Source organism: Sinocyclocheilus grahami, unplaced genomic scaffold, assembly GCF_001515645.1.
Source record: "Sinocyclocheilus grahami isolate Dianchi unplaced genomic scaffold, SAMN03320097.WGS_v1.1 scaffold2292.1, whole genome shotgun sequence".
NCBI classification, from domain to species: domain Eukaryota; kingdom Metazoa; phylum Chordata; class Actinopteri; order Cypriniformes; family Cyprinidae; genus Sinocyclocheilus; species Sinocyclocheilus grahami.
Window position 1 is genome coordinate 19,290 of NW_015507471.1, and position 15,693 is coordinate 34,982.

At 36.7% G+C, this 15,693-nt stretch overlaps 2 protein-coding genes across 3 annotated transcripts in view; one reads left to right on the plus strand and one right to left on the minus strand.

Moving 5' to 3' along the window:
- Window positions 1-9,146, plus strand: part of LOC107574625 (caskin-2-like) — a gene marked incomplete at its 5' end in the record, with an annotated part of 28,432 nt that extends 19,286 nt beyond the window's left edge. Inside the window, 6 exons of the mRNA XM_016261064.1 lie at window positions 244-354; window positions 510-611; window positions 806-944; window positions 1,618-3,255; window positions 4,982-5,222; window positions 8,463-9,146. Of these exons, the coding sequence (XP_016116550.1) occupies window positions 244-354; window positions 510-611; window positions 806-944; window positions 1,618-3,255; window positions 4,982-5,222; window positions 8,463-8,559 (2,328 nt within the window). The remainder of the gene's footprint in view (window positions 1-243; window positions 355-509; window positions 612-805; window positions 945-1,617; window positions 3,256-4,981; window positions 5,223-8,462) is intronic.
- A 468-nt stretch (window positions 9,147-9,614) lies between these two features.
- LOC107574626 (nucleoside diphosphate kinase A-like) lies at window positions 9,615-15,213 on the minus strand. 2 transcript variants are annotated; one of them, XM_016261066.1, is made up of 5 exons: window positions 15,111-15,213; window positions 14,360-14,492; window positions 12,180-12,281; window positions 11,927-12,039; window positions 9,615-10,416 (listed from the first exon to the last, which is right to left on the minus strand). In XM_016261066.1, the coding sequence occupies exons 2-5, from the start codon at window positions 14,486-14,488 to the stop codon at window positions 10,299-10,301; spliced, it is 462 nt and encodes a 153-aa protein (XP_016116552.1). In that variant the 5' UTR covers window positions 14,489-14,492; window positions 15,111-15,213; the 3' UTR covers window positions 9,615-10,298. The 2 variants fall into 2 exon arrangements, with proteins under 2 accessions (XP_016116552.1, XP_016116551.1); XM_016261065.1 differs by lacking the exon at window positions 15,111-15,213 and adding an exon at window positions 14,572-14,783.
- Between the last annotated feature and the right edge of the window lie 480 nt (window positions 15,214-15,693).

A 15,693-nucleotide genomic window follows, 5' to 3' on the forward strand; every position in this document is an offset into this window, starting at 1 on the left:
TATAAACTAGTATTTCCTTGAAATAGTAGCCAAACACATAACATTGCACAGTCATCTAAATCTTTTTTCATTTTATTTATTTATATTTCAGTTTGCAGTACTGTAGTATGCCTATTTTTATTTAAAATTAAATGTTAAACAATTTTTAAGCTAGAGAATTGGATCTAAATGAACTGTGGATGTTAACATGACTGACCCATTGGGCTTTTGTGCGTAATGCTCAGTCGTCTCTTTGTGTTATAGGATGCTGAGGCTATTTACCAGTGGCTCTGTGAGTTTCAGCTTGAGCAGTACACATCTAATTTCCTCACAGCTGGCTATGATGTGCCCACAATCAGCAGAATGACCCCTGAGGTGAGCCCTCTTTTTGTGTATCAGCATTTAAGTACACAAGCTTACGTTTGCATCCCACACAACTCATTGGTGTTCACTACTGCATTCAATAGAAATCAAAGCTGAACTTTGACTATTAATGTTTTAAGTGTATCAATCTGTTTTTTATGTTTTAGGATCTCACTGCTATTGGCGTTACAAAGCCTGGCCACCGCAAGAAGATCTCCATGGAGATCGGCAACATGAATATCCCAGAGTGGTTGCCAGATTACATTCCAGTAATTTAGTGCTATATATGAACAGTTTTAAACATTTACACAAACATACAGTGCTGTACAAGTTCAAGGTTATCACACTAATGAGAGCTTCAGGAGTTAATAACCAGATAATAGCTAGATTCATATCACAGACATTGACTTTTTATTCTTAACCAACAGAGGCACTGAAGATGAAATTTGTATGTTTGTTTCAGTCTGAAATTGGGAAATGGCTCAGTGCTATTGGGCTGCCACAATACCAGAAAAAGCTAGCAGAGAATGGATATGACTCAATCAACATAGTGCAGGATATCACATGGGAGGATCTACAGGAAATTGGCATCACTAAGCTGGGTAAGTGCATGGATAGATACACTACTGTTGATTTTTTTTAGTGGGTTTTGAAAAAAGTCTCTTTTGTTTACCAAGTCTACATTTATTTTATCAGAAATACTGTAAAACAATAATATCGTGAAATATTATTACAGTTTAAAACAACTCTTTTCTATTTTAATATATTTTAAATGTAATTTATTCATGTAATGGCAAAGCTGAATTTTCAGTCTTCAGTTGCATCTTCAGTTTCAGAAATCTGTCTGTTGTGTGGATTTGTCATTGAAGAATTTCTTTTGAACTTTTCTTAAGAAATTTCGTATTATAATCAATGTTCAAAAGAACTGTGCTGCTTAATAGTTTTGTGGAAACTGTAAAACATTTTGAATGAAAAAACGTTATTCATTTGAAGTAAAAATCTTTTGTGACATAATAAATGTCTTGATTGTCACTTTTGAGCAATTTAATGCATCCTTGCTGCATTAATGCATTGATTTCTTAAAAAAAAAACGTACTGACCAAACATTTGATTGGTACTGTAGATAGATAGATTGCACAAATGCATTTAAATGGTACTGTGGATTCAAGCCTAGATCATACATTTTCAGTAATGCCCATGTACACAAGATTCCAAAACCACATTTCTGTTTCTAAATAATGTACATCTGTGGATTGACATTTTGTTTATCTATAGGCCATCAGAAGAAGCTGATGCTTGCTGTTAAGAAGCTCAGTGACGTCCAGAAGGCACGTAAGAACCAGGCCGAGGGGCAGGCATTGCTACAGCGCAGGAGAGCTCCTCCCACCCTCGAGCTGGTGGCCATCGAGCATATCGACAGCTCCGAATGCCCCTCATCACCTCTATCACCAAAGATGCTCACCTTCCAGGACAGTGAGCTGAGCGTTGAGCTACAGAATGCCATGGCTCGCAGCGGACACGGTGCAGGCCAAGATGGTTTCGTAAACATGAGTGGAACATCCATGCGTCTTAGTCAAGAAAGCATCGGTACACGGTCAGGAGGGTCAGGACGGTCGCAAGAACGTCCAATGGCATCGGTAACACCCAACAGCCGCTCACAAGAGAGCCTAGGCAGTATGGACAACAGTCCCAGCAAGGAATCTCAGGATAGAAGCCAAATATCACCTGTAAAAATGGCACCAGTGTTGCCGCTACAGCATCATCACCCCTCATCTGGCAGTCCAGTAAGGACGCCACCCATAACTACTAGTAAAATAGCACGTTTCGCATATCCACCCGTCCTCACCAAACCTAGACCGGTGGTTTCTCCCTCTCAGCCCCATCATGGATCACCTCATCAGAGGGGCTTCAACTACCTGCAGCATCAAAACTGCTATGCCAACATGGGAAGCCCAAGTCCAATCAGAGCCCCGCAGCCAAACGGGGACCCATCCCGGTCCAAAAAGCGCACTCAGAGTCTTTCACGCTATGCTATGTCGGATGGAGAGAATGAAGAAGATGACATCTCAGCCCCTATGACAACAACCACCAATGTGGCGTCTTATGCCACACTCACTCGCAAGCCCGGCCGCAGCCAACCCTCTTACAGTTCCAGTGAGCGCCAAGTGGGCCGCAGTCATTCCTTCGCCATACGTGCCAAGAGGAAAGGTCCTCCTCCTCCCCCTCCAAAGCGACTAAGCTCTGCCCCAAGTGGGGCAACTACAAGTGGGGTTGAAATGGAGAGTGCAGGAAGTGTCAGAAGCATTGCAGCCAGGCTGGAGAACAATACAGGAAGCCCCAACAAGGCATGTAACAGCCTTGTTTTTAAAGCCATGTCCCCAGCCATCTCGCCAAAAAATATGGAAAACCGTAGGAGGACCACTAGTGAATCTTCAACGTATGAAACGAAGCATGGTGGAGAAAATCCTGCTGGTAAAAACCTCAGCCCTCTGAGGAACCAACAAAGTTCAACATCATCACAGGAGAGCATACCTTTCGCAGAAGAGGGCAAAGTTACCATCAAACAAAGGACCAAAATAGCATCCGCTAAGATAGAGTCTGAGGCTGCTGTTGAAATTCTGAAGTCGGTGCAATCTATCAAATCATCCCTAGAGGTGCCTGAGTTTAACTTAAAGGAATCAGACACAGTCAAAAGGAGACACAAGCCAAAAGAACTGCAGATGAAAGGTCAGGGCAGCAGCATGCAAATAGGAAATGAGAGGGCCGCTGAGACCGAGATGGTCTCGCAATGCATGCAGAATGGTGGATTGACAAAAAATCCTTATAAATCTAGTCTCTCTCCGAAACCAGGATCTCCACATAAACCTCCCACCCCTTCTAAGCCCACACGCCATTCTTCTGCAGCAAACTCAGGTACTGCAATGTGATAAGGCTGTTATTTAAAATGGGAAAGAGCACTATGTATATTTTTTTTAATGTGAGTTTGAAGATTGTATGAGAAAATAATTTTTTTTTAAAAATATTTTACAATTTATTTATTGAATTTATTTAAATTTATTTTGAACAAATACTTAACTACTTCCAAGCATACACTACCAATCAAAAGTTTGGGGTCAGTATGATTTAATTTAAATAACATTTTTTATTTTTTAAATAAATTAAGTACTTTAATTCAGCAAGGATGCATTCAATTGATTAAAAGACAGTAAAGACATTATAATGTTGCAAAAGATTTAATTTAAAATAAATTCTGTTCTTGAAAAATACATCACACTTTACACAAAAACATAAAGCAGCACAGCTGTTTTTAACATTAATAATAATAAGAAATATTTATTGATCACCAAATCAGCATATTAGAGTGATTTCTGAAGGATCATGTGACACTGAAGACTAGAGTAATGATGCTGAAAATTCAGCTTTGCTTCACATTAATGATTTTTTTAAATCAATAAATGCAGCCTTGGTGAGCATAAGATACTTTAAAAAACATTACTTACCGACCCCACACTTTTGAACAGTAGTATAGTTATGAATGTGTAGGTCTTATAGGCTCATTTACAGCAGAACTGTGTTAATGCCTGAAAACAAGATGCTTTGAGGGCATGCTAGAGATGATATCATTATATTTGTCATTCTCAGCTTTATAAATCAATAAATGCAGCCTTGGTGAGCATAAGATACTTTAAAAAACATTATAAATTACTTACCGACCCCACACTTTTGAACAGTAGTATAGTTATGAATGTGTAGGTCTTATAGGCTCATTTACAGCAGAACTGTGTTAATGCCTGAAAACAAGATGCTTTGAGGGCATGCTAGAGATGATATCATTATATTTGTCATTCTCAGCTTTAAATATCAACATTTATTTCCATCAATTACCAATAAATCACATCAGCACTCATGGATCTGAAAATTGGTCTTTATATGCATGAGGTCTGATCACACATTAGAGGCGTTTAAAGATGTTCCTCTTAATCTGTCTTTATTTACAGCTGTAAATGTCAAATATATATAATACAAAAAAAAACTAATTTTAAATGATCATTTATATAAAAATAATTTCCCCTGTTTAATCATATAAAACACATTTATACTTAAACTTGATGCTTTATTTGGAATTTTTTAATTTTTGTGTGTAAACCCATTTTACTCAAAAACATATAGGGCATAACTTTATTGTTTTATTCATCAGGATTGATTGGATCAAGTGTTATTTTAGCGTTTTTATGTATTTATTAATGTAATTTTATATTTTTATTATATTTAAATTAAACAAAATTGTATGAATTCTTATGTGCTTTTGTTTTTTAATATATATTTCTATTAAGCTTTATTATTAGTTTACTTTCAATTTTAGTAATATTAGTACTTCAACTAACAACATTTGTCATTTTTTCAAATGTAAGCTTCTTAAGCATCTAAAATTTGTATTTTATTTTAGCTTTATTTCAATGACCAAAAACGTTGAATAATAGTTTTAGTTTATTAAATAATGCACTAATTGATGCTACTGAATTAGAAAACTAGCCCTGGGATCCTCACATACGTTTGCCCATGGTTCTATTTATTAACGTATGCTCTTACTAAATTATTGTTCTATCTCCACCTTTTGGCTGTGGTCAATTTTCTTCAGGAGTGACAGTCAGTGTCGTACAGAGCGTGGCCTTTGCCGTCTCACCTCCCTGTAGTCCTCTGGCTCGCTGTCCACCAAACAAAGCAGCTCAAGGTCAGTCTGTACTGGCAGGAAAGCCACAGGCTGTGACGGAAGGCCAGAGCGTGCTGGTCCACAAACGGCTTGAGCAAACCAGCACGTCTCTCGAGGCAGCACTTAAAGTTGTGGAGAGGAAGTTGGCTCAGGAAGATCCAGCAGACAGGTAACACCAACCACTTATGTTTGTATGTTTGTAACTGTCCTTTTTGATATATAATAGGCCAGTAAATATATTAAACAGCTTGAATCCACGTTTTCCACACGGTAGAGGAAATTCTGTATTCTGTATTTCGATGAGACAGGTTTGCAGATGGTCCTATAATGACTGAATGACCGCTTGTCACAACAAGCCCGCTGGGAAATCTAGCAATAAGTGATCTCCCTTCAACTAGTGTGTGTTTTTCCTTTGACTCTGATCGTTTTGGCTGCGATGAAGACAGATTGTTGATGTCCTTATCTCATGGATGGAGACAGATGGTGTCTACAATTTGGACTTTTCATTTGACTCCCCTCCTATTTTGTCACAACAAATCCACTCTCAGCAGTGTAGCTGGTCAATCTGTCTGTGTCTAACCACATTTTGCATTTTGAACAGATTTAGCTCATAGCGGAGCATATGCTAATCCAAGATAAACCCCCTGTCATAGTGTTTTAAATATATAGATGTTGTGAATCTAATCCTGACGGTCTTGACTGGTACTGATGCTGTCATATGAGTTGAACACTATATACTGGGTCCCCTTTTTTAATTTTAAATTTTTTAATTTTTACATTTTAAACAGTATTATGCTACTGTACCTTATAATATGACATCAGCATTTAATTATATATTAATTTAATAGCATGATATATTAATTAATTTAGTAATAGACTACTGTTCAATAGCTTGGGGGTAGTAAGTGTATGTATGTGTTTAAATATATATATATATATATATATATATATATATATATATATATATATATATATATATATATATATATATATATATGTGTGTGTGTGTTTGTGTATATATATATATATTTATGTATATATATATATTAGTGCTGTCAATCAATTAAAAAAATTAACTAATTAATCACATTTTTTTCCTGAAATTAATCACGATGAATCCTACCTAACATTAAAGTTTTTAAGTGTACTTTTATATTGCGAATAATTTCACATTCAATCTTAAAATTAATGTAGAAACAACATAAAGACAGTAAAATTTTAATATTTGTTTAATGGCATCTTTTTTTATGACTGAAGGTGAGTATCACTGCAATACTACTGATGTCTCTAGGAAATGTTTATTTTTTCCTAATATTTAACCATTGACTATAGCCATTCAACACCGTATTTGAGAGCTACAAATTGTAACATTTATTAGACTTAAAAAAATAACAACTTCTAATTTAAGTGAACTTATCTTCACAATCTTCACATAAACCCATTATAATAAATGCCATATATACCTGTGCCCTTCAGCAAGTAGGAAGTATACAGAAATTGAATATTTATATTGAAGTTGTCAACACTAAATTCTAAATTGAATATAGATGAATCCTTAAAGCTACAAAAGTTATTGATTTCTTTTTTTCTTTTGTTCTTTGATGAACAGACATCACAGTAGCTGGGTTATTATGTATTTGGCTGCTATTACTTTAAGAGCTGCTGCTGTGAACATGATGCAGATCTGACACGCATGTTCGTAGTTTTTGTGCATGCAATCGAAGAGCACGCGCTACGAGCACAGTATAACGGCTGACAGGACAGGAAAATTAGATTTTACTGACGACATGACCTGACAACATCTCATCTAACCGCAGTTCACTGTTGTTCTGCTGAAGCTCCTTGTCACCAGTACTGTTTCTGCACTTGTTTGACTAACGCCTGGAGCTGAGGTGAAGTGGAGTGCGCGTCTGAAAAGTCTCCTATTTGATGTGGTCATAAAGACGTTCTACGTCTAAATGAACGCAATCCTTGTCAAGAAAAAAAGAGACAGAAGCAGCATTTGTGAGTGGGGTGGCCAACCCTAGCTCTGCCCATGCGTTAACGGCATCAAATATATTTAACACCGTTAAACTGGAAAAATGAATCACCTGCATTAACGTGCTAATTTTGACAGCACTATATTTATAAACAATAAAAACAGTATTATTGTGAAATATTATTACAATTTAAAATAAAAAAATATTCCCATAATGGCAAAGGTGAATTTTCAGCAGCCATTACTCCATTTTTCAGTGTCAAATAATTTTGATATGCTGATTTGGTGCTCGAGGACCTTTTTTTTTTTTTTTCAAAGCTATTGTGCTGCTTAATATGTTTGTGGGAATGGTTATACTTTTTTCCCCAAGATTTCTTTGAAATAGACACCTTTTGTAACATTATAAATATATTTTCGGTCAATTTTTATCAGTTTAATGTACCCTTGCTAAATAAAATACATTTCTTTAAAAAAAAAAAACTAGCAAAATCCAAACTTTTAAATATGCATATTAATTAAATGTGCATATCAACATATTATTATTTGAAATAAAAATTGTTATTTTGCCTATATACATGGTTAATGTTATCTCCGGTTCAGCTATCACACTGAAAGTTGAGATGCATTGCATTGAAGGAAACTACTCCCACAGTGCATCTCCAATAGTTGCTCATGGTCCTGAAAATTGCAAACTCTCATTGAAATTGAAAATGACTACAGGTTGCTGTCAGTGTAAACACTCCTTTAATAAAGGGGTCATATGACGTTACTAAAAAGAACATTATTTTGTGTATTTGGTGTAATGAAATGTGTTTATGCGGTTTAAGGTAAAAAAAAAAAAACACATTATTTTCCACAATGTACATTATTGTTTCTCCTCTATGCCTCGCCTTTCTGAAATGCGTTGATTTTTACAAAGCTCATCGTTCTGAAAAGCGAGGTGTGCTCTGATTGGCCAGCTATCTAGTGCGTTGTGATTGGCCGAATACCTCAAGCGTGTGACAGAAATGTTACGCCCCTTACCATACTGTGATGCCGTGTCCCGGCTCGACGAGACAAAACCAATAAAAACGCATTACAAACGAGGCATTTGTTGCATCCAGTGGGGACATAATTTCTGATTATGACGACTTATACGGTCTTTTTACGCATTGCGTTGCATCACGCCGCGTAAACATAAAACCATGTCTGCATTTGTGATTGGAGAGACGACAAACAACAAGCGCTACTCTACACTGCTCAAAACTCGCGTTTGAATCATCAGTGGCAAATGATCTATTGTTAAATATGAAAACATACTTATACTATCTTATCTATTCACGAACAGCTTGTAACACTTCAAAGAGAAAGGAAAACTTGAAATCGCATCATATGACCCCTTTAAGTCATATACTCCCATATTAACCTTGTTCTTTCTCTTCTTTCCCTCAGGGGCATTAACACAGTGAAGTCAGCCGGGAACATTCTTGATGATATAGGGAACATGTTCGATGATCTTGCTGACCAGCTGGAAGCCATGTTGGATTGACCTACTGTAATTCCTACAGGTATAACCTTCGTGTGGGGCCTTCACATGGGAGCATCTGGATGTTTCAGACATGCAGTGTCTAACTTCTCACACCTTGTTTACGCACTTCATTTAATATACCAGTTTTAATGGACCGCAGTGCGTCTGTTGGCTGGATCGTGCCTCAAATTTCCGAAAGATCCACTTGAGAACTTCAACATATCTTTTACCAAACTATTGCTTTCTGCATCTTCATCTCGCTCGGACAGGACGTATCTGCAGTAAATATTGCAGAATGTAAGCACTTACGGTTCAGATCTACTGTACTAAAGCTCTTTCAACAGAGATGCTTTAATTTCCTGTTGTGCTCACAGTTGGCCTCTAGCAAATGGATATACGGTGTAAAATCAAAGTGAGATACAACCTGAACTCGGTTTCAAGTGCTCTGAGATTCATCACTCTTCAGTTTTGTTTTCTGTAGACTGAAAGATCCTGTTCAAAAGCAATAATACAGCTGATCAAAAACATAACCAAGAAAATGCTTGATTTATTAATGACCCAAACCTCATGGACCAAGTATGTTTGACTGTACTGTAACTATAACTATTAAAAAAAGGTCCATGCCAACAGATTCAGTGTTGTACAGTATATTTTTAGTTTCACTGTACATTGTATGTTTCAGTCTTTGCATAAGAATTCAACTAGAGCTTAACATGTTAAGAAAATGATGACTTTTCTTAGCATATTAATAGTATATTTTGACAACCGTTGTTTGGGAAAAGAGAAACATTATATGGATTACATCTATTATATATTTTTGTACCAGAATGATAATTTATTGGGTTTGTCAGGTTAAAAGGGAAAGTCCCTCTTTGTGAATTCTGAAATTGAGAAGCAAAAATAGAAACGGCAAAGCACTACATTTTTAGGCTTGGCTGACCAAAAGGGAACTTTTATTTTAATAAAATGGGACCCATGTGGTTAATAAAACACAAAAACATCATCATCTGGTAGAATATACAGGATAAGAAGTGTTCAAATGGAGCATTCATTTCTGTGACTCTTGTGCACTTTTACCAACTTTATGTAGAGTATGCACTGTGTATCTTTTATTGTACGGATTTATTTCTGCATGTACTGTACACTGGCAGGACAACTAGCACTTGACTGAAAGAGACCTTTCTCTAACTGTTTGATGTAAACTACTTTGTTCAAAAGAATTGTATATGTAAAAACTGTGAGAAGACCATCCTGTTCTTGCATGCTTTCTTTTTGTAAGCAACAATCTGGAATTATTGGTTTTGGATTACGTGGCATAATGATATTTTAATGGACAGCACCGTTGGTGCTACAGTATCATTTAAATGAGCACTGTGTACTTTATTTCCCAAGTTCATTCCTTACTGCAGTGCTTTGTGCGGCATTGCGCTATGTTGCTTTGCCTGAGTGGGGCCACCAGTACCATACAGTAAGTAAAAATAGGCCTCTAATTCATTGATTTGAACTACTTGAAGTATTATGTTTAATAAAATCGTCACGAGAGCTATCCTCAGACTGCTCATGTCAAAGTGGCTCTAACATTTGTTTTATTATATAGTATTGGATCATTGAAGCTGTTGTTTGAACTCGTGGCATAGAAATGATTTTTGGTTTTATTGTAAAGACAAAACACCAGAAACAGTGGGAATAAAAATGAAAATGGGTTGATTTAAATCAGAAGCACCCGGGAGGGAGAAAAGTGCAGAAGAAGAAGAAAGTGTTCAGCCATTGAGCCAGCTGTCCTGACATTTGGTGTAGTCACAGATCTCCTCTGGTTTGAACCACAGGTTGATCTCGCCGTTGGCACTTTCGACAGAATCACTGCCGTGAATGATGTTCCTGAAGTGAATGCAATATAATATTAGCAAAAACAAGTGCAGACAAATATGCACCAGACAAGTTTGGGGTTTGTAAGAATTTAACGTTTTTGAAAGAAGTCTTAATGCTCACCCAGGCTTGCTTGCTTTATTTATTATTAAAAAAAAAACACACCGTAAAAATGTATTATTGTGAATAATATATATATATATATATATTTATTTATTAGGGGTGTAACGATGCATCGATGGCACACGTAAAATATCGATATCTGCCGTATAAATAGGCACCTTTATTTTGGCACGGTCCACATTTTCACAATGTCCGTCTATGCATTACTGCAAACGCGTGCATTCTCGTTCAAACTCACGTATCAGGACTCGATATAAGGACTGCCCGAAGGCACAAGGTGAGCATAAAAGACGCTCGGGATTGTTTGCGGAACAGTCGAGCACTGTGTGAGAAGTTTTCTGTGCACGCTCAGACAGCCGCGAATACTACTAAATTGAGCTCTCTTCCGCTTTTTTTTGCATGGATGAATACAATTACATCAAAATGCGCGTTTTGGCGAATATCCTAGTAAACACAGTCGGTTAGGCATATGTCTTAACGTAAACAGCTGAGAAAGAAAAAGGCATGTATCAGTATATTAAAGGGGTCATATGATGTTGCTAAAAAGAACATTATTTTGTGTATTTGGAGTAATGAAATCTGTTCATGCGGTTTAAGGTTAAAAAAACATTATTTTCCACATACTGTACATTATTGTTTCTCCTCTATGCCCTGCCTTTCTGAAACATGTCGATTTTTACAAAGCTCATCGGTCTGAAAAGCGAGGTGTGCTCTGATTGGCCAGCTATCCAGTGCGTTGTGATTGGCCGAATACCTCAAGCGTGTGACGGAAATGTTACGCCCCTTACCATACTGTGATGCCCTGTCCCGGAGCGATGAGACAAAAACATTAAAAAACCCATTCTAAACTAGGCATTTGTTGCATCCAGTGGGGACATAATTACGGATTATAATGATTTATACTGTCTTTTTACACGTTACGTTGCATTGCATTCACAACGAAACAGTGTCACACACGGCGGGCTAGAGTGAGCAGAGGTCGGCTTGAGTGAGCGGCAGCCGGCGGGCTTGCGACAACCACATGTGACGACCCCAGGCTGGACTCTGCTTCGTCCACGGTGAAAGCCGATCCGGCGATCCACAGCACAAAGTTGATGTATTTCCTCAGCGACCAGCACGGATCAGTTCTAGGCATGACGAAGTGGATATTGTCCTTTTTTGGAAGGCCTTCACGACATGGCGGCGGCGGCAACAACAATACTACAGCAAGAATAAAAGTTATGCCTTCTTTCTTTGCGTGAACATTTGGGCGGCGTTATGCAAATCTTCGTTTGCTGATCTGAGTGGATGTACACTTAAATATTAAATGTAAGAGCATTTTTCAGGCTCTTTATAAACCATCTGCGGTTTAAAACACAGTCATCAAAATGTTATTTTAGAATACAGAGTAAGAACTTACCGGACAACCTGAACACAAAAGTCACCTCGGATAGTCCCAGGCTTGGAGTCAATGGGATTAGTCTCGCCGAGCATTACTCTGCCGGTTTTTATAACGTTAAAACCCTCCCACACCTAAAAATATATCAGAGAAATAACATTAGTCACCTTCATAAAATGAATGAAGAATATTTATTAGCAATAAGCCAGAAATATTATTAAATTCAAAGTACCCTAGAGTCGCATTGTGGGGAAAATAATATAAATAGGTTTACCATGGCAACCACAGGGCCAGAGGACATAAAACTGACAAGCCCTGGAAAGAAAGGCCGATCCTTCAGGTCACAGTAGTGCTGTCTCAGAAGATCCTCATCGGCCTGCGTTGAAGACAAGCATACAAAACATGAGCAAAAAAAGCCTACAAAGTTTTGAGAATCTCCTCTAATCCCACATACCATTTTGACCTCAACTTTTTTGTGACTGAATATTTTAAGGCAATATTTACTGTAATGCGATGGTCACATGGGGATATATATAGCAGGCGCAACTTTGCAGACCACAAGGACCTACAATTAGAGTAATTGGTTTAACCCTTAGAAGACAAGTGTGTCTGAGAGAGCTTAAGTTCCCTCACACCAAGAATAGAGCTTTTCACAATTATAGACTAAGGGGAAAACATGTAACAAGTTTTAATCTGATAAAGTTTTTTGAAAGTCATATGTGACCCTGGACCACAAAACCGGTCTTAAGTCGCTGGGGTATATTTGTAGCAATAGCCAAAAATACATTTTATGGGTCAAAATTATAAATTTTCTTTTATGCCAAAAATCATTAGGATATTAAGTAAAGATCATGTTCCATGAAGATATTTTGTAAATTTCCTACCGTAAATATATATAAACTTAATTTTTGATTAGTAATATGCATTGCCAAGAACTTCATTTGGACAACTTTAAATTAGATTTTCTCAACATTTAGATTTTTTTTTGCACCCTCATATTCCAGATTTTCAAATAGTTGTATCTCGACTAAATATTGTCCTATCCTAACAAACCATACATCAATGGAAAGCTTATTTAGAAGCTTATTCAGCTTCCAGATGATGGATAAATCTCCATTTAAATCTATCAAGTATCATCCTTTTGCTAGATGATGCTGAGGTAATATTTGTAGCAATAGCCAAAAATACATTTTATGGGTCAAAATTATAAATTTTCTTTTATGCCAAAAATCATTAGGATATTAAGTAAAGATCATGTTCCATGAAGATATTTTGTAAATTTCCTACCGTAAATATATATAAACTTAATTTTTGATTAGTAATATGCATTGCTAAGAACTTCATTTGGACAACTTTAAATTAGATTTTCTCAACATTTAGATTTTTTTTTTGCACCCTCATATTCCAGATTTTCAAATAGTTGTATCTCGACTAAATATTGTCCTATCCTAACAAACCATACATCAATGGAAAGCTTATTTAGAAGCTTATTCAGCTTCCAGATGATGGATAAATCTCCATTTAAATCTATCAAGTATCATCCTTTTGCTAGATGATGCTGAGGTAACAGCATCAAAAACACATCTGTTCTGCCTTTATTTGACCCTCTAACTCTAGCACTTTTTATTCTATTTTAATTCTACTTTATATTTATCTTTTTTTTTTAATTTAAAACAAACAAACACACTAGCTTTCTATTTTTTTCTATTCTATCTACTATCTATCTATTTTCTTTGTGTGTGTGTAGGTGTATAAAAATATATATGAAGAGTTCAGATGCAAAAGCCTCTAAAAGCCATCTTGGTCAAAAATGAGAATGATACTGAGTGAATGCTCTCCACACACAGCATATGTTCATCAAGACTTGGCATTTGCACTTATATATTGTTGCTCTTTTGTTAGTTTTGACTGCTTTTATTGTCCTCATTTGTAAGTCGCTTTGGATAAAAGTGTCTGCTAAATGACTAAATGTAACAGAACGTTGATAACAGGAGAGCTGAGCAGTGATGTATATGTTTTACTGCCAAATATTTTTGAAAAATATCCTACCCTTACGAAAATGAACCATGGTTTTATTATAGGCCTAGTAAAATTATAGTAACCATGCTTTTTTGGCATATTGACTACCATTTGTATAACCACAGTTTTATAGCCTACAAATTCCTACCATGGTTAAACTAGGTTAGTGTTGCAAAACCATGGGGTAACCATAATTTTTGTTTGTTTGTTTTATTTGTAAAAAAAAAAAAAAGGTTAATTTTCGTAAGGTGTAGACTACATGTTAAATAAATCTGTTGTCACTTTCGCCACACACAATACAGACACGCACACAAATAAACTGTGGATGTAACGGCCAACTATAAACGCCAAATGACGCGCTCTCAGCGCACGGTTTTACTATTAAAAGGAAGTCCCATCAAAACAGTTGAGATTAAAACTGTTAATTCAGTTTACCTGGATTAACTTCATAGCAACTAACTTGAAGCCCTTCTGTTCGAAACGCTTTATGATCTCTCCGATAAGTCCCCTCTGCACTCCATCAGGCTTGATGGCAATGAACGTGCGCTCTTCATTTCCAGACATTGGGCTAAAAATGAAATCAAATACCCGTAAAACATACACAAGAAGAAAAACAGTTGCAATGACAGAAGTGCATTCAAACTTACGCCGTCGCACACTTGGCTGCAGGTGTGGAGGGGGGTTTGGCTGATGAAACCCCTGACCCCATCATCACTAATTACATGTCAAGTGACAGTGAGAGACCCTTCCTTCCCTGTCTTAACCTGTATTGACGGCTTTCTGTAGACTGACAGCTTAAACCGTGAATAGTGCTCGGATCTAATAGCTGTCCTCACGCATCCGGGTCCCAGCACGTTCTCATGTTAACAAACTTCATTTATATCTCTCTTTTATAAAAAGACAACGAAGGCTCAAATAATTATAATTTTCATTTGAATGCGACTTTCACATTTAAACTACACTTCTAGAAAACCATGTTTTATAGCTATAGGCTACTTATATTTGGTCAACTGTTGCGCTCACATTTGTTTAACAAATCAGTGGACGCGCTTAATTTGAAATAGCGTAGATCTGCGCGTGTGCAACATAGGCTACCAATCGTTTCAAATGTACCAGGCCATTGACATATTTGTCACATTGATAACAGTAATAAGATAATAAAAATTGAGTGAAATGTTTTTCTTACATGTTCTGACGGCAGTCCAAGAGTCTGAAGTTGATTCCTCACGCGTGTGCTGTCAGTAATCCACGATCATCAGCTGGAAGTGTTTTATGGAGGTGGGCGGAGACTGATTCCAGTGCTATGGCATTCGGGGATTTTTTTATTAGTGATGATGGGGTCAGGGGCTTCATCAGCCAAATCCGATGGAATTCGAAAGTGATACGCAAAACATATAGGCTACCTTTTTAAAACCTTTATAAACCTTTACAAATATTAGGTTGTTTTTCCCCACTAGGATAAAGTTCTTCTAACTTTAAACAGACATCTCGTCTGTGCATCATTCTATTGCCCCAGCAACAGCAGCAACAACAACAACAACAACACACACACACACACACACACACACGTAGATGTGTCTTATCTTATTTAGACTATATATTTACAATCTATCACACACACACACACACACACACACACACATATATATATATATATATATATATATATACACACACTCACACACACATGTGTCTTATCTTATTTAGACTATATATTTACAATCTATCACACACACACACACACACACACACACACACACACATATATA

Bases quoted from the DNA above. Each gene is read 5' to 3' on its own strand.
- LOC107574626 (XM_016261065.1), bottom strand. From the start codon at position 14,636: ATGATGGGGTCAGGGGTTTCATCAGCCAAACCCCCCTCCACACCTGCA. The intron at 12,282-14,359 runs GTAAACTGAATT...TCTTCAACGCAG, and splicing joins TTGCTATGAAGTTAATCCAG to GCCGATGAGGATCTTCTGAG. The intron at 12,040-12,179 runs GTAAACCTATTT...ATATATTTTTAG, and splicing joins CTGGCCCTGTGGTTGCCATG to GTGTGGGAGGGTTTTAACGT.